This window comes from Sorex araneus, chromosome 2 (genome assembly GCF_027595985.1).
Source record: "Sorex araneus isolate mSorAra2 chromosome 2, mSorAra2.pri, whole genome shotgun sequence".
NCBI lineage: Eukaryota > Metazoa > Chordata > Mammalia > Eulipotyphla > Soricidae > Sorex > Sorex araneus.
Window position 1 is genome coordinate 259,833,068 of NC_073303.1, and position 23,829 is coordinate 259,856,896.

Genomic DNA, 23,829 nt, shown 5'->3' on the forward strand with positions numbered 1-23,829 from the left:
TCTATAAATTCCTGACCTCATGGAGGGTTTGATGAATCTTTAGTTACTATTTTAAGGAAAAGTTTCCAGGGGTCCGGGCCCTCTCTGGAGTTTTAGGGTTCAGGGATCCTATGTGTCTGTGCACATGAAGAGAGGGTGGAGTGATTTCATGAGATTCCTAGATCACACGTGGACTGGCTGGGCTTGGGTATTGTAATCATAGTCAGCATCTAATATTTGCATGTCGGGCCCAAGCTGAACCGCATAACTCCATTGCTGCTGCTGTCTTTCCTCTGAGCCACCACCAAACTCTGTCATCGAGGACGTTTCTGTAGTTTCTGACTTTGCAGACTGCTTTGCTCAGAGGTGTTCACTAGGTGCTGCCTAGGGTGAATCCTCACTGTCTGTGGACTGCCTGACCTGGCTAGTTTGTCATTTTGGGTTCACTTGACCCAACATCGTCATCCTTTCCTGGGAACAGAAGGGCATATACAAGTAACACTTTTTTTTTGTCTTCCTAGTTATGGATATAACAGACATCATCAAGGGTAAAGCTGAGAGTGATGAAGAAAAGCAGCACTTTATTCCTTTTCACCCGTAAGAGACTTTCCCATCTCTTTCCATTCTCTCCCATCACCTTTTCTCACTGAGGGGGTCACTGGATGGCAGGGTGAATTGGTGAGTTGGTGATATCCAGATGGGACCTCTCAAGGGGAAAGTGTGATGGAAAGATGGCCTCGGTACAAGGCATCCAAAGCCAGCAAGCCTTCCACCCCTCTGTATGTCAAATGTTTTTTGTTCAATACCCTTCAGTGAAGGCTGAGTGTTTTCTCGGTGTAGGGAATGAAGTGGCGAATGAGAGCCTCGTCAGTCTTCATGGAACTTATGTTTAGATGGGGGAGTAAACACAGAATCAACAAAAGATTCGTGTGTTAGTACAAGTAGGACAGGAAACAGGAAGCAGTGAGTCACAGTATCCCCACAGCAAATATAGTAGATCCAGGCCTACCTGGTGGGTAGAGATACTATGACTTGAGGAAGGGGTAGGGAGGGTGGGAAATGTCTTCTTCTTGCTCTTTTTAGAGCAAGACTCTGACAAAGGACATTTTGAGAACATTGTCCATGCCTTTGCTTCTCAGTGGATGATCTTAGGATGATGATGGCTTGTTAAATGGTGATCATCAGTGACTCTGGTTTACGGCATGTGACTGGAACTTAGCAAGACTAGTTAAGGCCACCTTGCTGAACAGAGTCTCACACTGAGTACAGGGACTCCTTCAAGAGTCTTCCTAGGAGTGAAAAATGACCTCTATCTGTAGCTTTTTCATTCCAAAGCTTAGAGCCACATTGTTTTGTTAAAAAAAAATGCTAAGTACTTTTTTATTTTGTTTTTGTTTTGGGGCCGCACCCAGTGGTGCTGAGGACTTATTCCTGGCTCTACACTCAGGGATCACTCCTGGCAGGCTCAGGGGACCATATGGGATACCGGGGATCAAGCCAGAGTCGGCTGCTTGCAAGGCGAGCTCCCTACCTGCTGTATGTTGCTTCAGCTCCAGGGGTGCTTGTGCCCACTGGCGGGCTCACCTTCCACCTCTGGAAGGGCCGGGCCGCTTTCTGGAGCTCTCAGAACCCTAAGTGGCGGACTGCGTGGGGGTGCCCCATGAGCATTAAAAGTTCTCTTTTCCTTTCCAGAGTGACAGCAGAGAACGACTTTCTACACAGCCTCCTGAGTAAAGTCACAGCCTCCAAAGGAGACAGCGGAGGGCAAGGTACAGTACCGCTGTGCTAAGTAGTCTGGGTGGCTCTTGAGCAAACAGTCAGAGCTCTTGACTGGGAACAGCCTTCTCAGGACGGGCTGCTGTGAGAACAGGATCTGTGGAGATGGAGGCCTCGTCTCCCAAGGCAACGGGAGTGTGTCCCAGGGCCCAGAGGAGGCTGCGTGCCAGTCACTTTGACATGTTTCTCTCTTTGATTTCATCTCGCCTGTGGAATCAGCCCCAGGTGACAAAGCCGGCCCGGCTGGAACATGCGGGAGATTTCCTATGCTAGAGCCCTGGGCTTTCTGCCTCATCTTCCCTGGGGCTGGGCTCCTGCATCTGTGGTGGTCTGTCTCTGAGTCCGGCGGCTTTTCATGGCCATCATTCCCTTCCAGGCCTCTGGGTGACCATGAAGATGCTGGTGGGTGACATTGTCCAGATCCGGAAGGACTACCCACACCTGGTGGACAGGACCACTGTGGTGGCCAGGAAGCTGGGGTTCCCAGAAATCATCATGCCAGGTCTGGCCACTTCGTGGGGTAATTGTTGGGGGGCGGGATGGAGTTGGGGTGGTAAGTGGTCTAGAATGTTAAGTCCTGGTTGGTGTTTTTCTCTTTCAGGTCTATTTCTTTCCTTTTTTTTCTTTCTCCATATCTTTCCCTGAAGATAGCTACCAAAATCAATCTTGTGTAGCCATAAATCTTCCATGCATTCATGGGAGAAGCACTATCATACTTAAGCTCTTTTTGTCCCTATAAATAGGATCTCACTTTCTATACTTTATATGCCATTATTTTATGTATTTTATGTAGTGTTCTATAACTTGCTTTATATCCCTAGTAATTTATCATGGACATCCCTTTCTATTTTAACTACATACAGAGTTAAGTATTCCTTTAAGGGAATCATATCATTCTCTTAAAAATTTAAACTATTTTTTTATGACACAAAGAATCTCTTTGTAAAATTTTCAAATAAAATAAAAAGTTATAAAGTCAAATGTGAAAAGTTTCTTGAAATCTTTTGTCTCCACAGAGCTGGGGAGACAGTCCAGTGGTTAGGCCCTTGCTTTGTATGGGACTAAATCCAGTTCATTCCCCAGCACTGTATATGATGCCCCAGGGACCACCAGGAATGATTCCTTTTTTAAATAAAAAAAAAATTGGGGGATCATACCCGGTGGCACTTGGGGGTTACTCCTGGCTCTGCACTCAGGAATTGCTCCTAGCGATGCTGGAGCATATGGATTCTGTGGATCGAACCCAGGTCAGCCATGTGCAGGGCAAACACCCTACCCACTGTACCATCACTGCCGCCTTAGTAATGATTGCTGAGCACTGCTGGCTGTGGTTAAAAGCCCTTTTTACTCAACAACAAATCCTTATCTCCAGAAGCCAATGCTATTAACTATTCTGCATATGTCGTCATCATCATCATCATCATCATCATCATCATCATCATCATCATCATCATCCTGTTGATGGTCGATTTTCTCGATCAGTCTCAGTAACGTCTTCATTTGTCCTAGCCCTGAGATTTTAGAAGTCTCTCTTTACTCGTCCTTCCCAACGGTGCCACATCGGAGGCTCTTTCAGGGTCAGGGGAAAGAGTCATCATTGTTACTGGTTTTGGCATATGAATACACCGCGGGGAGTTTGCCAGGCTCTCACATGAGGGCAAGAAACTCTCGGTAGTTTCTTGCCAGGTTCTCTAAGAGGTACCCAGCCACAGCCATGTTCAAGGCCCTCTCCACACATTTGGACGAGCCTCATGCATGAAGGAACCGGCAGAGGAACCCAGGGGCTGAGATTTCCAAGCCTGCTTGGATTGGGACTGGGCCTCTTCCACCCAGATACCCCATTTTCCAGTAGCTAGGCGGTCACACCCAGAAACTACCCCCAACGCTGTGTAATCCCATCAATGGCCACATCCAGAGACTATAAAATCCCAGAAGAGAGAGATGCAGAGTCTCTTGCCCCCACGCATGGCTGTCTTCACCGGGGCCCCTCGGGGAGGGTGGGTAGAGTTTCTCTCCTCACTCTGAGCAGAGCCCGTGCAGCCGAAGATCTCTGGAACCCAGCCACAGCCATGCTCAAGGCCCCTCTCCACACGTTCTGCATATGTAATTAAAGAAAATAATATTATATAAGAACATTCCTAAAACTTTCCATTTTGTGCTACGCCTGTGTCAGGCTGTTGTCCATAACTGTTCTCCCTGACTTCCCCTTTCTTTTTCCAGTTGAATACCTGCTTTAGCCAAGACTGCATTTCCCTCTGTATTCCCTTGCTGGGGCTTTTAATTTTTTCTTCCCCCGATTCCTGATGGCCTCTCCCTCCTCAGTAACCTCTGTTCCTAAAACGTGTGCAGAGTCACTCTGTCCAGTAAAGATCTGTGATTGTCACAGCTGTTTGTACTCATGGGGCAAAAGTAATTCAATTGGAGCTTTCCTTTGCCTCCCCAGAAGGTGTCACTAGAGGATGAAAATTAAATTATTTTAATGGTGAGAAAACAGGGCCCATTTTGACAGGTGCTGCTTCCCGTTTTTGTGCTTCTGATTTCCTGATTTCCTTGTGTTTCTCTATCTTCTTGTTAACCTGCATTTCTAGGCTTCCTGATAAGGTTAAAAAATTTTCTTTTTTCCCAAGCAGGTCTGATTTTAATTTCATGAATAGAGGTCAAGGTGGGGGCATTCTCTCCCCCCCCTTCCACATTCCTCCCCACTCCTTAGGGAGCCAGTCTCGCTCCTGACGCTCAGACTGCTGCCTCTCTCTCCGCCTCAGGGGACGTCAGGAACGACATCTACATCACTCTCCTGCAAGGGGACTTTGACAAGTACAGCAAGACCACGCAAAGGAATGTGGAAGTGATCATGTGTGTGTGCACTAAAGATGGCAAAACGCTGCCCGTAAGACCTGGCTGTTGCTTCGAGGGGTGGCGGGGGGGAGCTGCCCTTGGGGTCGGTCTTTGGCTCATAAAGACGTGTCTCCCCTTCCCAGACTGATCCTCATCTCCAAGTGGCAGGTGCTGTGGGCGCGGTATTGAGTAATGTCACCTACATGTTTGGAGCTTGGTTAGCACGGTAGTCCCATAATGAGATTGTGTGTCAACCTTCCTTTTGTCCTTCTTCCCTCCCTCCCCCTCCCTCCCTCCCTTCCTTCCTTCCTTCCTTCCTTCCTTCCTTCCTTCCTTCCTTCCTTCCTTCCTTCCTTCCTTCCTTCCTTCCAGTGCTCAGGAGCCTGTGGCCACTCCCAGCAATTTTAGGCCAACGAGGTTGGACAATTGAGTGTGTTTCTGCTCAGGCCCTGTGCATGCTGGCAAGCCACAGGACCATCCTAGTGGAGATCGGGAGCTTCCAGGGCTTCGCCTGATGGATGGTGCTTGGGGGAACCATATGGTGCCAGGGATCAAACCAGGGTTGGGCTCACGCAAGGCATGTGCTAAGACCCCTGTACTCTCTTTTTTACCTTTTTGGGGTTTTTTTTCCCTCAACATCTCTTTATTTCCTTCAATGACCCACTTCTGTTTCTTCCTAGCCTCTGCTTATAGTTTAGGTATTTACAGTTAAAAAATCTTATTTTCATTGAAACCTAGCTACTTTATTTCAGCAAAATACTTGGCAAGAGAAGGGAATCAATGCAGAGCCTCGGGCTGACGATGAGACTTAGGATGGCCTCAAAACAGACATTCCCAACATTTAATCTTAACTCCCTAGCACTTAGCCAGAAATTTTGGTGAAAAGCCTTTTTCATAAATTGGTCTCCAGGGGACTGGCAGACTATATTCAAGAATGCAAAATACATTGCTATAAATATTTATACAGCATATGTCCCAAACAATATTTGTCATGTGTGTTTATATTTGTTTACTTACATTTCCTTTAAGGTTGTCAGCAATTGTGCCCAGTGTGTAGGAGGGTTTTGCTTCTCTTTCTCCTTTTTGAGCGCTTGCCTGAAAATGAAGTCAACTCTCAGCAGAAGTTTCAGCGTGGGTAAACGTTCCTCCTAGGCCACAGAGGCGGTCAAAGAGCCCAGGAGAGTAGGAGAGCAATTTTCACAGGATCCTCCTCTCTAGCCTTGGGGCGTGGGACTCTGGCAGGATTTGCTACCCTTCCCTGAGAATAATGAGCACTCCTTCTCAGTGAGACCTAGCTCGTTTACTTCTCTGCTTTGCGTTAAGTCTAATATTAATGTCCCCATTTTACAGGGAAGAAACTGAACCTTTGTCAAGAGAGACAACTGTCCCAGGGTCTTATATGTAGTATAAGGTGCAAGTGAGTTTCCTCTTGAAGTATTTAAGAGGACCTTTAAGAGGCCCTTTTAAACACATCACTACGGTTTTTTGTTTCCTTCTGGGGCTTTAGGCCCTACCTGTCTTGGGGGCTACTCCTGGTTCTGTGGTTGGGGTTCACTCCCAGCCGTGGACCACACAGGGGACCACACAGTGCTGGAGACGAAACCAGAGTCTCTTGGGTCCGAAGCATGTGCTTCTGGTCTATCGGACTTTCTCTCTGTCTTTGAAGCACTTCATTTTAATGCCTGAAATTGACAAAAAAAAATCTCTATTTTTAATTTGTTATTTTTGTTCTTCCCCTCTCTTTGCCTTTGTTTCTACTTTTGCAGCAACCAGGAACTGTACACCCTGGTTGTGGTGCTTGCACACACTTTGGTTGCAGCACTTGACAGAGCTCACGTACTTGGCATCGGTGCATGTTGTGTTGTGCTAGAGATGGTGCTCTCTGCTGTGACTCTGAGGATCCCAAAGAAAGGAGCCACTGGGATTGCACTTTGACCTGTGGGTGGTGGTGGGGATCAAAACAGCAGCCTCGCTGACTTCTAGCTTGCAAGGCAGAGGGTCTACGACTGAGCTACCCACAGACCCCTATTTTTTCTTTTTTTGTTTGTTTTGGGTCACACCTGGTGATGCACAGGGGTTACTCCTGGCTCTGCACTCAGGAATGACTCCTAGTGGTGCTCAGGGGACCCTATGGGATGCTGGGAATCAAACCTGGGTTGGCCGAGTGCAAGGCAAACGCCCTACCCGCTGTGCTATCACTCCAGTCCTGTATTTCCTTTTTTAAAACGAGATCCGTAGGGCTAGAGCAATAATACAGTGGGTAGAGCACTTGCCTTGCATGTGGTTGACCCAGGTTCGACCCCTGATGCCCTACACAGGTCCCCCAAACACACCAGGAGTGATGCTTTGTCACAGAGGGAGGAACAAGCCCTGACTACTGCTGGGTGTGGTCCAAAAATTAAAAATAAAAATAAAATGAGACCCATAACCATTTCTCTCAGATTTTGGAAAGTTCTATGCTTTTTTTTTTTAGATTTAAAGAAATCTCTATAATTGCAATTTTGTTCAAAATCCAGCCTGTTAATGTCTATTTAAGGTAAATGCAAGAATTTAGCTCACCTTCCTCCTATTCTGTGGTGTTGTTGAACTCTAAAACTTTTCTGAAAAATAATATATGAGAGACACTTTGCTCAAAGGATTACAAAGGAAAAGCGGAGGATTTTCATCTGAAAGGAAACTGTGTTTCATGAATGTATAGGCTCTGACTTTGAAGTTATTTTTATACAACTACCTGTTGGAGAACTTTTAAGCCTCAGTTTCATTGAAAAAAAAAATACCATGGATGTGCTTGCCTTCGGTGTTGCTGAAGGACAAACGGGAAGGAAGCGCTAGCTGGGAGCCAGCTGCCTTACTTCATCTCTGAGCAACTCTTACTTCCACCTTCAGCCCCGTCTCCAGTCACCCTGACCAGGCTGAATAGGCACTTACAAAAAACAAATAGATAATCTGTTTCTGGGGGCTGAAATAGAAAGGTAACCGTGGGGTGCGGTGGTAATTTGCAGTTTCATTTATTAGGGAAGTTATGGGGGAGTTCAGTTGACTGACTATTGAAAATTGCTAAGGAAGCCTGTGGGAGGCTCTTTTTTTTCCCCCCTCTATTTGCAGAAATAAATATTACTGCTTAATTAAGTGTCAGGCAGCACACTCAGACACTCCCATTTGGTCCTGGTGGGTTTCTCTGGTAGCAGAAGATAGCCCCTTGAGAGGGAATCAGATTTGCTTTTTGCTTTAGGTACACACTGTCCTCGGCAGTGGGGCCAGAGGGCAGAGTAGTTTCCACTTGCTCTCAGCTTAGATGGGTCTGAATGGTCTTGCTGAGCAGGGGCCAGAACAAAGACGCTAATGGAATGGACTCCGGTATCCAGCAGACGGGGCTTCAATCCTGGCCCCCCACTACTAGAGATGAGATCTGGGAAAGCTTATTTGTTTTTAGAGTTTGGATAATAATCCCTTTTGTGAGGTTACAGGCAAAAGAAAAACAGTAGAGGGGCTGGAATGATAGCACAGCGGTAGGGTGTTTGCCTTGCATGTGGCCAACCCAGGTTCGATACCCAGCATCCCATATGGTCCCCTGAGCACTGCCAGGAGTAATTCCTGAGTGCATGAGCCAGGAGTAACCCCTGTGCATTGCCAGGTGTGACCCCAAAAGCAAAAAAGAACCAAACAAACCCAAAACCAGTAGAGATAAAGCACCTGGTAGGTTCAGTCCTGGGTAGTAGGGAGGCCTCCAGAGGAGGCCAACTATCTGCAGCTTGAGTCCTGGGCAGGTATTGAGGGGCGACTATGGACCCCTGAAGCAAATGTAAGGAAAAGGAGAACAGGACAGATGCAGGAGAAACCTCTGCTTTCCTGAGGCGAGACCTGCTGTAGTGGTTAAAATCGTGACGTCTGGGGCCAGACAACTAGGCCCAAAACTCATCTATGTGCGGATTGAAAGGATGCTCTCACGCAAGGGAGATTAGGTCTCTGAGACTGAAATTCTCTCGGGAGTGTTCAGAGGTGATGTCCATGGCAGGCTTCACTCACGCCAGCCGCTATTCCTAAAAGGCTGTGTCCTCTCCAGGCAGGGGTCTGCCTTGTGGGTGCTGGTGCTTCAGGATGCAGCCTGGCCCCTGCCGAAGCCTTCCTGGCTTCCATAATGCACTCACACCCCCGGTGTCCTCTGTCCCTGAAGTGATTCATGGGAGGCAGCTGGGGCCCGAGTTTGGAGACTTGCTTTTCCTCTTGCGGAAGTGTGTTCCCCGGGGTTATCACCACAGCCACATTTAGGCACCCTGATTCCTACAAACAATGTCTCTCCGCACCTTTATTTTCTTTTTTGGTGGTGGTGGCATTGTTGGCACACCTGGCTTTGCCGTGGGCTGGCCCCTGCCTCTGCACTCCGCCATCACTCCCGCCAGGCCTGGGGGACCGTATGAGGTAGCAGAGATCAAACCCAGGTTGACTGTGTGCAAGGCAAACACCTACCTGCTGTGCTACCCTTTTGGGCCCCCTACTCACTTTGTCTTTACCTGACCTAAAGAAAGCTCAGGGCCCCTACTCTTTAATCGGGAGCCAAGGAAGTGACGCAACAGGAAAATTGTGGAACAGGATTATTTGAGACATACTTGAATCTCCAGCTTCCTAAGCCCAGGCTTAGTCCCCGTTCCTCACACTCCCTCAGCATACTTTGTAATGTTCTATTTTATCTCCGAACTATGGAAGATAATGCTGCTATCTTAGGCATTTCTCAGAATAATACTGAGAATTTTTCTTCTGCCTTAGGCAATCAAAATTTTTCATTACCGGTATAGTTTTGTGGGATTCAGTTGCCTGGCGTATCACAATTTGACACTTACCAGAGATATATGTGTATTTTCAGGTTTTATAAGCTACATGGGATTCACTGGAACTACAGAAACTCAGCCCATAAATGTCACTAGATATAAATTGTGGGAGGCTAGGAGGCATCTAGGTTGCTGCAGAAGGAACACTGGACAAAAGTTAGGGGGTATGAGATGAAAACCCAGATATGTTATTCTTTGGACAAATGACTGAAGCTCTCAGGACCTCAGCTTACTGAGCTTTGAAATGGAGACGGTGGTGGTGGTCTCAGAAGTGGCCGTGAAGGTGGAATCATGTGGTGTGGTGCATGTAATGTGTTTAGCATAATGTGAGGCCCAAAGCACTCTCTAATTGGTTAAAAAAAATAATTAGTTTTGTGCCTCATAACGTTCTGAAGGACTTCCTCTCATTGAGAAGTGAGGGAGTTCTGTGACTTTCCTCGTTTCCTAGTCCTGGGTTAGTTACCCTTTCCTTTCAGAATTCTGAAAGGACGCCACACGCTCTGTTTCAGGCATTGGATTTGGCTGCAAGTGTCATCAGCCAATATGAAAACCAAGTTTATTCTCTCCTGAAAGCTTGGAGCTGAACAGGGGATTTTCCTTGGGAGGGGCAGGACCCCTCCTTCCTATGGGCTAGCCCAGTTCCCAGGGCTCACAGCGTGACTAGCCCTGGGTCAGGGGAATCTGATGGAACCTGGTAAGAGTCGTGGGACTATCCGACCACGAAATTCCTAGAGGCACGTGTTTGTGCAGTCGGGGGCCCTCAAATTCTGAGATTTGGCATTAAAATCTGCTGGTCTGGTATAAGAACCATGTACTGGTTCCTCCTGCTTTATTTAGATAGTGTTTTGTGATCAAACAGCCAGAATGAACAGCGGGACAGTTTGGGGATGGTGAACTCACTGAGGAGATGTGTCCTTGTTCCTCTAAGGGGGAGCTTTAAGGCAATGAGTGAGTGTCTTCTATGGGTCTGAATCTACAGCTGTTTGCCCACTCTGCTGGCTCCGCTCAGAATGTTCTTCCCACAGATTTACTCCGAACCAGCTCAGAATCTTTGTTTAAGATCCTCTCAGGTCTAACCATCTCCAAGCAATCCTCTCTGACGGAGGGAAGGACACAGGCTAAGCCGTGTTCTGATTCCAGACCCCTCCGTAGAAGATTCATGTGCCCGTCATCATACCACATTGTTTGGTGATTTGATTGTTCAATATTATTTTCCTGCCACTAGACTGGCCCACATGGCAGGGCCCAGAGCTGACTCATGCTCAGATTGCAGGCCTGAACGTGGTCACAGGAAACACTTTGTACCTATGACCTCCCTCTACACCCCCACTTGGATTGTCTGTCTGAAACCCTGGCTACCGCCCCTTGCCCAGTTCCTGCCAGTCTCTTGGCATATTAACCTTAGAAATCCCCCCAGACGGAGCTGCTGCTTGTCTGACCTGAGACTCTCTGTAAAGGTGCGCACTCAGGTTGAGGACCCACACTCAGGAGGATTAGGACTGGCCGTGTGCGCTGCCTCCAAGACTGGTTGCCACTTGAAATAGGGTAGCCACGTCAGTGCCTGCTACACTTGAGTGTTCCCAGAACTCGAGTAATAGAACCTCTGTCATTAAGCCGTCACTCTCAGGCCTGGGGACGGGAATGTATAAATCTGTAATGCAGAAGGGCCCGAGCAGATAGCTAGCACGTGAGGCCGGGTCCTAAAGTCTGGGAAGTCGGGACTATCCGGGGCCCTCCGGTAAACGGGAATGCTGTAGTAATTTCTCTCTCTTCCTTCTCTTGGTTCAGAATGCAATTTGTGTGGGGGCTGGAGACAAGCCCATGAACGAGTATCGGTCTGTGGTGTACTACCAAGTCAAACAGCCACGCTGGATGGAGACAGTCAAGGTAATCATGATAGCAGCTTGCGGCGGCATTCATGTCATTAGCATGGCGTGGATTCTGAAGCCACATCCTGTCCAGTCTGTGTCTGGTGGTGTGTCAGGGAATAGACACATTAGCGCCCTAACACATGCGTTGATCCCCCTGGATTGTCCCAGACTTAAGCTCCACGGGATTATCAGAGTTCTCTGTGCACAGTGCCCGGACCATCCAGCTGTGCCATCCCCCTCAGTACTGAGCAGTGACAGAGTTCGCGAGCAAACCTGAGGCACTAAAAGGCCACTTAGCTCCAGAGAGAAATGCTATTGTGTGGGCTCCCCAGATGGAAGTGGGTATACTACTAATAAATATTCACATCAGTGGATCGGCACACTGAGCAGAAGGGAACACAGTGCCTTGGAAGAGGAGTTCAGAATTAATTCATGGAACAACAAATGTTGATCCAGCTTCAGATATTTCTGCCTTATAATTAGCAGTGTTCTTTACTCAACCCTTCCTCTGAACCCGAACTCAGGATATTTGCATAATTTCTCTTTTGAAGATAGCTGGTCAGACCTCAGTGGTTCAGGCCTTGTAAGATATTTTTTCCCTTCTCCCTTCCTTCTTTCCTCCTTCCTTCCCTCCCTCCTTCCTTCCCTCCCTCCTTCCTTTCCTACTTCTTCCTTCCTTCCTTCCTTCCTTCCTCCTTCCCTCCTTCCCCCCTCCTCCCTTCCTTCCTTCCTTCCTTCCTTCCTTCCTTCCTTCCTTCCTTCCTTCCTTCCTTCCTTCCTTCCTTCCTTCCTTCCTTCCTTCCTTCTCCAGTAGTGCTCCAGGCTCATTTCTGGCTCTGTGCTCAGTGATCACTCCTGTTAGTGCTTGGATGACCATTTGCAATGCTGGGGATTGAACTCTGTCAATCAGCTGCATGTAAGGCTCCACTATCTCTCCGCCCATGTATTCCTGTGTTATTTTTTTCCTTAGTCAGTCTCCCTCTGTTTAATCTTTTCAGAGTATCCAACTTTGGGATCAGAAGCCTCTTGAACAGTTTTTCTGTCTCTGTACTATCTTGCACTCCATTTACTTCTCTTTGCTAGTCCTGGTCATACAATTGATGAGTATGTGTGTGATCAGATAGTTGGTTCATGTGGGCCATGAGCTCTTCGAGTACAGAGGTTCTGCCTTACATCAGCAGGGCCAGTGTGTCACATGATTATCACTTGTATCACTTGTCATCCCATTGCTCATTGATTTCCTCGAGCAGGCACCAGTAACATCTACACATCTGTCACATGCTAGTGTAGCCCAATGGTGTCTGCTCGCTCCAGGAACACAAAGAGCCTCAAACTGTTCATTCAGGGTCTTGACGAAGAAGTCTGACCATCTTGTAGGTGGGCGGCCAGATGTTCTTTTGACATCTCGTGGAATCTAGTCGGTAACAGCTCTAGTCCAGCAATCATCTCCAAATTGCATTACGTGTCCAGCCCATCTGAATGTTGACACCTTCACATGATTATAGCATGTAGTAATTATTCAATATGCATGAAAAAGTGAATTACTAGATTGATGGTAGCCACCCAAGAGGGTCTGAGTTCCTCTGCTCTATCTTGAACACACAAAGAAATGGTAAACCAATTTCTTTGGGTTGAGATTTCATTTTATGGAGCAATAAGGGCCCCCAAGTCTACACATTTGGGGTTTAGTAATTATGGGTAGCACATAAACATTTCTCTTTAAATCGCCGTGATTTTCTAAGCCTTTCTGCTCTGCTCTGAGTTACATCATAGAGATCTTTAAGGCTCAGGTAGAGCAACCCATAGCAGATCCAGCATCGGAATCAAGGGTGCCAGCCAACCATCCGTCAGCAGGACCAGGGAGCCTTAGCTCACAAAGGTTAAGCATCACTCTGCACGTGGACCAAATCAAGGGTGGGAATGAGCCCGAGGATTTCCCTAAATATTACTGGGTCCAAGGATTATTTATTAATTTACATAAATGAGAATCCTCAAGCAGAGCCCCTAATGACCATTGTTATTTTACTATAAACATTGCTGCAGTGACAAGAATCTCTGGAGTGTGTAAGGGAAATGTGCATTGTGCAGTTTGCAGTGCATCAAATCTTGTGCTAAAGTTATGTGACTTTTATATCAATTTGGGGAGAGTCATTTTTTCCCCACTCTAATTTACGGACCTCTTTTCATTGGCTAGGAATGCAATTTGCCAAATGGATTACATTTGGTACTTTATTTTCTCTTCATAGCTAGTTCTTATGTAATTTATTTACAGTTCATCAGGCTTGATGGATGGGTAATAAATCAGCATGCAGCTCTCTCACTTAAGTGGTCAGGCTGCATTTTGGGGTGGGGGTAGTGGGGAGAGCCATTTAACCCTTCGTCTTCTGAGCTTTGGTTTCCCCCTCTGAGGTGGCTGTCCCTATCGAGGACATGCAGAGGATCCACCTGCGATTCATGTTTCGACATCGGTCCTCCCTGGAATGTGAGTACCCAGTGGGTCGGCCTCTCTCTGTCTGCCCTGAGGTGCGAGGAGTGGCGGAGACGGGTGGTCCATAAACCATCTTCTTTTTTGACCTCACAATGCTATTTCCAGCCAAAGATAAAGGAGAGAAGAATTTCGCCATGTCCTACGTGAAGCTGATGAAGGAGGATGGCACTACTCTGCAGGACGGATACCACGACTTGGTCGTCCTGAAGGTAGGCTCAGCTGGCACTCCCTCCCGGGGCAGGGAGCACAGGAAGCCCAGGGAAGCCGGCAGGACTGCTTCCCGAGCTGCTGCCGGGGTCACAGTCACATGGCAGAACTTACCTGCTCTGTGGTTGTAGGTGTCCTCGGAGCTTCTCTGGACTTCTAGTTCCTCAGTGAATACTCAGGGGAATATTAGGCGACACGGTTCATGTAAATATTACAATGATAGATACATGGCGCTTTCAGTAAGTAGAAAAGGTGGTTGTTACACCCCGAAGGATGGGAAGCTCTGTCTGCAAGGATCTCCGTGTGGGAGAATGACAAGAAACATTTGAGACAGGCCTCACTGCAGCTGATGGGAAAATATTAACTTGGGATTCCTGATCTTGTGGATGACTACATCCGAAACTCTCTCCTATACTCCTAGGATATCAGTTTCCTTTTTTGTTTAGGACCAGAGCAGGTGCTTATGGCAAGAAATACCCATGTTTAGAAATTGCTATGTTGACATCATGATTCTTGGAGGTTTCTGACTCGTGAGGAGGTGTTTGCCTTGAGTGGAACTGCATGCTTTCTCAGGACCCCTCTGTGACAGCAAGGGGACTCTGTCAGCAGCTGGCTGAGGGCACATCATGCATTGTTTAAAGAGGATGTGGCAAGGGGTAGGAACAGGGATCTCACCCTGATCTTAGTTTTCTCCTTGTAGTTTGAAATCACCCTTTTGACTAGGGTCAAAATACCACCTCATCAAACACCACATCATCAAAGCACTTACGTGAGACTTTTCTCTGACTCACCCCAACTTCGTAAGGAATACCTCCTTCCTTCTGCACAGCTTGTTTGTACACTTAGGATACAGCAAAGTAGTTCTTGACTAGAAGGTCACTATACCGCCAGCAGACCACATTCATTGGGGATAGAGGCCCATTTGCAACCAGTTCTCAGTTCACCTTCCTTAAGCCTCTGTTTTCTCAAATGTAAACTGAATATGACAAAGTATCAACAATAGTAGCAATGGTGAAGCTAATATTCCATGAACTAAGATGTGTAAAGCATTTAGTGTGGCCTCTGGTGCAAGGTAAAGTTAACTTGCACAGTGCCTTCAAGGGACTTCTGTGTCCACCACTCTCTTAGCAGTCTACCTTTTAGCGTGCTCAAAATCTCTAGGAAGAAGGTAATATTGTTAACCTTAGACTAATCACAAGACAGGCCAAGAATGTATCCAAGATCACATGGACGTGTGACTGGTAGAGCAGTACTTTCTTGCCCCGTTACCTTTGTTATTCTAAGCCATCGGGCCTCCCCTGGCAGTTCCCAGAAGCTCTTCCTGGCTGAGTGCTTAGGTTCACTCTTGGCTATTTTCAGGGGACAGAGTGGAGCCGGAGATGGGACTTGGGCCTCCTGCATGCGTAACATGCACTTAGCTCATTGCACTGTTTCCACAGTTCACTGATTTCTTCTTTAAATTTATATTAGATGTGCTTGATAACCTGTCAGCACAAGACAGACAGAGAGAGAGAGAGAGAGAGTGAGGTGGGGGTAGAGGATGGCAGGGTGGGAGAGAAACTGGGGACAGTGGTTGTGGGAAATGGACACTGGTGAAGGGACGGGTGTTGGAACATCCTATGATGGAAACCCAATCGTGAACAACTTTGTAACTGTGTATCTCATGGTAACTCAATTAAAAAAATTTTTTTAAGCAGATATTAGATGTATGTTATTTTAAAAATTAGGTTGAATTCATATAACCTGACTGGGAGTTTTTAGTTCCTTCTGAGCCATTAATGAAATCCACAGGGTCTTAAACTGGTTGAAACTTCATATGCGACTTCAGCAATGCCAGCAAACTCACTAAAATAATTCAGACAAGCAAAACTGTTGTTATTACTGGCCTAAACTGCGGGTACCAAGCCTTATTTTGTTAATGTGACCTTGAGATCTTGCCTTGAGATCTTATTGTTAAGTGGCGCTTTGCAACTGATGTTTATTGCTTTTTCTGATACACCTCACTCCTTCCTGGAGGAGGGGACATCCCAGGAGGACTCGGGGTCACCCCTGGTGATACACTGCCAATCACATCAGGCCATTCAGTGCTTGGGCCCAGTGACAGGCTGCTGCTCAAGTGCCACCAGGGGCACACATCATGGTGCTTGTTGGGTTTCAGGGCTACATGCAGTGGTTCTTGGGGACTATAAGATGCTGGGCATTGAACTTGGGGGCCTTGCCTATGCAAGACATATCTCCCTGACCCCCAAGCTATTTTCCTTTCTCACTATTTCTGACCCTCTCCTTCACACTGTGCAGTCTGGCCATTGCAAGCTCTGTGTAGCATGGGTTGTAGGCCATTGACTCGGGGACGTTACCAAGGTGCTTTTTCCAGGGAGACAGCAAGAAGATGGAAGACGCCAGCGCCTACCTGACCCTTCCTTCTTACCGACACCACATAGAAAACAAAGGAAGCACGTTAAGTCGGAGCTCCAGCAGTGCTGGGGGGCTGTCCATCAGCTCACGGGACGTGTTCTCCATTTCCACCTTGGTGTGCTCCACAAAGCTTACTCAGAACGGTACTGAAGCCATGAGATGTGTGTGTTGGTGTATGTATGTGTGTGCAAGTGTGTTTGTGCAAGGGCATGAAGGAACATCCTGATACAAGCAGTTTAGGCCGGTAATAACAGTAGTTTTTCCTCTAACTTCTTTTAGTGGGCTTGCTGGGTTTGCTGAAGTGGCGTATGAAGCCTCAGCTGCTACAGGAGAATTTAGAGAAACTGAAGATTGTGGATGGAGAGGAAGTGGTAAAGGTCAGTGGGACTTCATCTGTGTGTGTTCATTCATCAGGGACAAAGCTTTGAATCATGAGTTGCTTCAAGTGGGAAATGAAGTATTGGAGTAAAGCATCCCAAGATTACATGAGCCATCTCTACTGGGATATTTGGGGTAGGGAATTTGGTTCACTGACACTGAATAAATATCAAGTGACTGAACGGTATGATTATTTCAGTCTATGGAAGTAGATTAGCCTGGTCTAGATCCAGATCTCACAGTACTCAACTTCATGAAATAATACTGTGGATAGGACGTAATTTGGTTGTTGTAAGTATTCAAGATGGTACTTAAAATTACTCAGCATTGGGCCGGAGAGATAGTATGGAGGGTATAATGCTTGCTCTTGTACATGGTTAGGTTGGGTTTGATCGCTGGCACCACATGTGGTTTCCTGAGCTCCACCAGCAGTAATCCCTGAGTGCAGAGACAGAAGCAAGCCCTGAATACCACCGGGTGTGACCCACAATAAAAAAATTAAAATTCATAAAAGCATAATCTTTTATGTAACATAATAGTTGAACTAATATTCGAAACATACAAAGTTCAAAAAATACCATTAATTATCTTGTTGCAATAAATTGCTATGGTAGTTTAACTCTTTAGTACTACCTACATGTGTATGTTAGAAATAAATATTCTAGATTCCTGCTGCTTGGGGAGCATGATGAATTAAATCTCAGAGTGGGAAATCACCAGAGATCACATTTTCTGTCAAATAAGCAGAAAACAATGCAAATGTCAGACCCTGCTCCGCCCTTATGCCAGCGTAGAATGTGGTGCGTGAATGCAGCTTTAGTTAAAGACACTCTCCTCCCAGGACTCCGGCCGGGGGCAGGTGCATCCCAGAGGCTCTGGGGATCTTGTTTCATTAGAAACTTGGTACAGCTAGAAACTCTGAGGCTAAATGTCTTTATATGGCAGCTCTGGGTTTTGAAGGAATATAGAAAATTCTAACCACCCCTGTGGAGGGAAGCGGGAGAGATTTTAGTCACTGGCCTATCTATCGAGAAGCAGTGGCCACATTTCTACATCGGGGCTTTAAATGTGCACTTCTGACCCACCGCTGCTTGCTTCAGCAATATCAGAGACATTCCCCAGACATCCTTTCATAAAGCTGTCACCTTTGAGAGGCTTAGAAAAGTCATCGTGAGGGGGGAATGTAATAGTTTCTCTTTGTATTCTTTTTATATTTTTATGAAGAATTTGTTATTGAAGTATAATATGCCTATAGTAAAATAAATATGGAGCGCTTATCTGTTTTTTTTTTTTATTTTAATGAATCACCATGAGATACAGTTACAGACTTACAAACTTTCATGATTGCATTTCAGGCTAACAATGTTTAAGTACCTATCCTTCCACCAGTGCCCATTCTCCACCACCAATGTTCCCACTATCCCCCCTCCCACCCCCACCCCTTCCCGCCCCCTGCCTCCATGGCAGGCTCATTCCCTCTTACTCTCACCTTCCTTTGGGTGTTACTGTTTGCAGTACAGGTACTAAGCGGCCATCATGTTTGGTCCATAGTCTACTTTCAGAACGCATCTACCATCCCAAGTGATCCCTGCAACCATGGTTTACTTAATGGTCCCTTCTCTATTCCAGCTGTCTTTCCCCCCAGCACGTGAGATCGGCTTCCAAGCCATGGCGTGATCCTCCTAGAGCACTTATCTTTTTTAAAATTAAATTTTCTTTCAAAGCTGTTCATGGTTGGATTTCAGTCATACAGTATTCCAACACCCATCCCTCCACCAGTGTATATTTCCCAGCACCAGTGTCCCCAGGTTCCCTCCCATCACCCCCCACCCCCCACCCCTGCCTGCCTCTATGGCAGGTGTGGAGCACTTGTCTTAAGAGGACAGTTTAATGTATTTTATAGATGCATATGTCCCTGTAGAGTCATGTATCATTAACCACAAGGATATATTCTGAGAATATGATTTTGCCATTAAATGAATGTCACTGAGTATAAACACACAAACTTAGATAACACACGCAGGCTGTATAGTGGAAACTGTTTGAACCACCATTGCACATGCAATACATTGTTCACCCAAATGTCAATGAGGGATTCATGGAAGTCATTCTAGTACCTAGTGTCTAGATCAAGAAGCAGAGCACTTGGCATTACAGTCGAGTCCCCCGGAGCCCTGCTCTGTCAGCCAGCATACTTGGAGACAGCTGCTATGCTCCCACCATCACAGATGGGTATTCGCTTCTTCTTGACTTTCATGAAAATAGAGAGGTGACGACATGTATTTTTATACCTGAGACCTTACTCTACACAGTGCTCACCAGAGTTAGCGTGAACTTCATGTTTTAAAATAGTTTTTATTTTTTCAGTTGCTGTGGAGAATTCTGTAGTAGAAAATCACCACCTCGGTCTGCTTCACCACCATCCACTCTGCTCTTGGTGGACACTCAGTGGAGTTCTGCCCCTTGTGTATAGCGCCTTGAGTCTTTTTTTTTATTATTGAATAATCTTGAGAACAGTTAGAAAGCTTTCAGGTTTAAGTTTCAGCCGTACAATAATTAATCAATCATCCCTTCACCAGTGCACATGTTCCACCACCAAGAACCCCAGCATACCCCCCCACCACACCCCCGACCCTGCCTGTGTGGCTGATGATTTTCACTTTACTCTCTCTTTACTTTGATTACATTCAATTTTCGACAGAAAACCCACTATTATTATTTGAAAATTTCCCCCAACAATGAGACCTGCTGAAAAGGCATCATTAGATCATTTGTTTCTATTGCTGATAATGAAGAGCATATGATGTTGCGGTTTTGGAATTCTGGTATTTTAGTATTTCTGCCAGCAGCCGATGCGTTCCGAGATTGGTTTGTGTGCCTCTGGGATCATGGCTGTTCAGGGGCGAAGGAGCCATTCACTAGCTGCTGCTCAGGGCCCCATTTGGGTGAGGAGCAGAGACCGATTGTGCCCCCCCATCTCGAGATTTCCCACATGCCCCATCACTGCAAGCCCCTACCTCTCTGTCCAATTGGCTCTTAAAGGTGGCGGTCGCCATTGGGGAAAAGGCTTAGGGACAAAAACCCTTCCCCTCCCGGGGTGGCATGGGGCCATAGCTTAGTTCACAGTCCAGGAGCATTTCTGCCAGCAGCTGCTGCGTTCCAAGACTGATTTGTGTGCCTCTGGGATCATGGCTGTTCAGGGGCGAAGGAGCCTTTCCTGAGCATCTTTTTGTATATCAGGAAAGGTCACGCGGTCACGCGGTTTGGAGAAATAGTCCTGGTCCCCACATACCGGAGCCATGTTAGTAGAAGCTCAGTGTCACCGGGATTCCACCTGGAGAAGGCAGGGAGACTGCACCTGCTCCATCTGGGGCACCCGGGTGTTATCAGCTCAGTTTGGGGTCCGGAGCATTCTCTGGCGTGTGGTGCCCACCAGCCGGGATTCTTCACTGCTGAGTGCGGCAAGATGGCGCCAGGGGCGGGTTGAGTGCCCTGAGTCTTTGGCCCCGGCAATGGTGATGGATGCTTTCCTTCCTGTGGCTGCACACTCAGGGCTGACTTTGGGTCATTTTCACTCTTTCCTAACATAACCTTCACCGTTTTGTCCAGTTTCTCCAAGATACTCTGGATGCCCTCTTCAACATCATGATGGAGCATTCTCAAAGTAATGAGTATGACATCCTCGTCTTTGATGCTTTGGTAAGAAAAGAGACGAGAGCTCCATGACATTAAACATTAATGCATGTCTTGCTGTGAGAATGTATAGTCTATCTTATGAATCCTGTGAAATCCAGCAAACAGACCAGGGAAAGAACTTCTGCTTTCTTTCACTTGTTTTGAGTGTTGATGTCAGATTAACACTGGTTGAAAATACATGAACGAGACTGGAGATTTAATCAGCTTTCCACGTAAGCCAGATTTTAAAGCACATAAAATGTTTTCTAACTCTTTTATCTTGGACTATCTCATGCCTCCAATATATCAGAGCTATTACTAAATGTTTAGCTCTAGCTAAATGTTCAACTTACCCAGAACATATAAATTGGTACAATTTCCCAGTATTCCCTCATTCCATCTTCCCAAGGGATTTTTTCTCTCTGTCTCAACTCATATTTTTAAAATAAATGTCATGTCAAAGCAAATGAAATATTTGTATTAGTATACCAATGATCAGTAAAGTCATAATCGATGAAGACCTTGTTAGTGACATTTTCTTTTTAAAAGAGGTTCATGGAGACAAGTGTAACCTAAAGCAGTGCTTCCCAAGATGGCCTTCTGGAAAGTTAACCCAAGGAAAGATGCCTCATGACAAAATAGTTCTTAGACCAAATGGTTTCGGGAAGTACTCAACATTGTATGATCCTTTTAGAGATTCATAATGCATCTAAGACTCCAATAAGTTCTGTAATGAAGAGTGAAATCTAATGATAATAATATTAGATTTGTCAATTTTATTTTACCACAAACCTCTTGTTCTTATAACAGCTGTAGTTGACCTCTTGGGATATTTTTTGAGAGACACTATCAAAATGAAAACACTATGTTAATGAGCTAATTCCTGGGCAAAAGTTTTTTTTTCTTTCTTTTTTTTTCTTTTATTGACTCACCATGTGAAAAGTTACAGAGCTTTCAGGCTTAAGTCTCAGTCATGCAATGATCAAACATCCATCCCTTCACTGGTGCACATGTTCCACCACCAAGAACCCCAGTATACCTCCCCCCTCCACCGCCTGTGTGGTTGATGATTTTCACTTTACTTTCTCTTTACTTTGATTGCATTCAATATTTCAACAGAAAACTCACTATTATTATTTGGAATTTTCCACCAGCAATCAGACCTGCCGAAAAGGCATCTGATAATTTGTTTTCCATTGCTGAGAATGAAGAGCATATGAGGTCGAACGGCAGTGGTTTTGGATTTCTGGTACTTTAGAGAAATTTCTGCCAGAAGTCGCATCATTGCAAGCTCATACCTCTGTTTAGTGGGCCTTATAAGATGGTGGTCACCATGCCGCCGGGGAAAGGAAGGGCTGAGAGAGAGAAAACCCTTTTCCTTCCCAGGGCGGCATGGGGCCATAGCTTAGTTCACAGTCTAGAGGCATTTCTGCAAGAAGCCGCTGGGTGCCGAAAGTAGTTAGTTAGCCTCCGGGATCATGAGCGTTCAGGAACGGAGGAGCTGCTTGTGTCTGGGCAAAAATGTTTTAAGGGGATTAAGGTATGTCATGTGAATAGGAACTGCTTGTCCCTCAAATACTGATTTCTTGCCTTTCCTCAGATCTACATAATAGGACTCATTGCAGACCGGAAATTCCAGCATTTTAACACAGTTCTGGAGGCTTACATTCAACAGCATTTTAGTGCCACCTTGGCTTACAAGTAAGTGAGTTTATGTGGGAATTTCTTATTATATCCTACTTTTCCTACTAGGATGTCAAGGTCATGAAATAAAATGGTTGCTTTTTTCATTTTTGCACTAGCCTGTGTAAGTTTCCAATTTCCCACAAAACAGAAATTGTGACTATGTTATATGGATTAAGTTCAAATATGGAAACATTTTATTTGGAATGAATACTTACTTTATAACAGCAGAAGAAGCACTTGGAAGTTTTTTTTGTCACTTATTCTTTAGATCAGTCAACTCTTTAGTAGCTACTTATAGATACTGGGGCTCTGAGGCTAGAGAGAAGAAAGCACACATCCTAAGGAGCTCACTACAGCTTGGGTATAATATATAGTAACTGAGAATTCAACATAATGAGAGATGATGCTGGGAAGACTGCTGGTGCAAGGATTTCAAAGGGCCTTTTTTTGTTTGTTTGGGGGCCACCCTTGGTGATGCTCAGGGTTTACTCCTAATTCTGTGCTCAGAGATTGCTCTTAGCCACGCTCAGGGAAACTTATGGGGTGCTGGGATTGGGTGTGTGTAAGGCAAGTGCCTTTCCATCTACACAATTAATCTGACCTCCTTTAAAAGCAAAACAACTGGTTCAAAATCTGCCTTCTGGTAATAAGAAACATAGAAATGTTCGAAGCAAGGGAGACCAATGATATTACAAGAACATTTTTTAGGACATAAAAGACATTATTACTGTCATTATTCCCACTCATGTTCTGAATTGTGACCGGTTTTCCTAGTCAGAGTTTTATTTTTCTTGTTAATTTTTCTTCGCTGACTTTTCATGTGCAGAAATTACTTATTCACTCCTTGTATTGAATGTACTTTTTAGGCAGAGTTATTTTTATGGTTGCCAGTGAGTGACTGAGCTTAGTAATATCACAACCTTTAACCTTTGATTGTATCTTATAATTTAAAGAGCAAATTAATTACCATGCTCTGGGCAAGAAAAAATAAACTTTGAAAATATAATTTCTTATTCAGAAAACTGATGACAGTGCTGAAGACTTACTTGGATACCTCGAGCAGAGGGGAGCAATGTGAGCCAATCCTAAGAACGCTGAAAGCTTTGGAATATGTGTTCAAGTTCATTGTTCGGTCGAGGACATTATTTTCACAGTGAGTACTTTTTGTGTAAGCTTGATTGATTTTCTCTGCAATTCCTTTGGGATATAACAGTATTTGTACTGTTGGAGAAACTCCTAGAGAATTATAGCCGGTTCTCAACCAACTTAAAAACTCAATTTATAGACTTATTAGTAGATGACAATTGTTCCCCTAGTCATTTTTGGGGGAAACATGAACAATTTGTGGAGTTATATGTTCTCCAATGAACATGATTCGTGATTTGAAGTTCCCTGGAATTCCATCTATTACTCTTCATTTGGTTTGAGGTAGTGAAACTTTTCAGCAATGGGTATTCGATCATAGAAGTGTCGAGAGTGGGAAGGTGACAGGCAGGGATCTTGGCACTGGTTGTCTGCAGGGAGTGGGGCATGACAGATGTGCTGGTGTTTGCAGTTGGCCTGTCTGTCCTTGAGACCCTCGTGGTCAACAAGCGAATGGGTGTTCGAGCACCTAAGAGAGTTGACGTTTGATGCATTGCCAAGATCAGGAACCATTCTGAAGGGTTTTGATCATCAAATACAATTTGGATAA

General features: G+C 45.6%; 1 protein-coding gene across 1 annotated transcript in view; it reads left to right on the top strand.

Moving 5' to 3' along the window:
• DOCK2 (dedicator of cytokinesis 2) overlaps window positions 1–23,829 on the top strand; it is a 400,138-nt gene that overhangs the window by 57,069 nt on the left and 319,240 nt on the right. Inside the window, exons 11-22 of the mRNA XM_004611557.2 lie at window positions 501–576; window positions 1,672–1,748; window positions 2,132–2,257; window positions 4,518–4,642; window positions 11,205–11,303; window positions 13,697–13,769; window positions 13,881–13,984; window positions 16,357–16,540; window positions 16,677–16,774; window positions 20,385–20,474; window positions 22,051–22,151; window positions 23,155–23,289. Coding sequence (XP_004611614.2) covers window positions 501–576; window positions 1,672–1,748; window positions 2,132–2,257; window positions 4,518–4,642; window positions 11,205–11,303; window positions 13,697–13,769; window positions 13,881–13,984; window positions 16,357–16,540; window positions 16,677–16,774; window positions 20,385–20,474; window positions 22,051–22,151; window positions 23,155–23,289 — 1,288 coding nt within the window. The remainder of the gene's footprint in view (window positions 1–500; window positions 577–1,671; window positions 1,749–2,131; window positions 2,258–4,517; window positions 4,643–11,204; window positions 11,304–13,696; window positions 13,770–13,880; window positions 13,985–16,356; window positions 16,541–16,676; window positions 16,775–20,384; window positions 20,475–22,050; window positions 22,152–23,154; window positions 23,290–23,829) is intronic.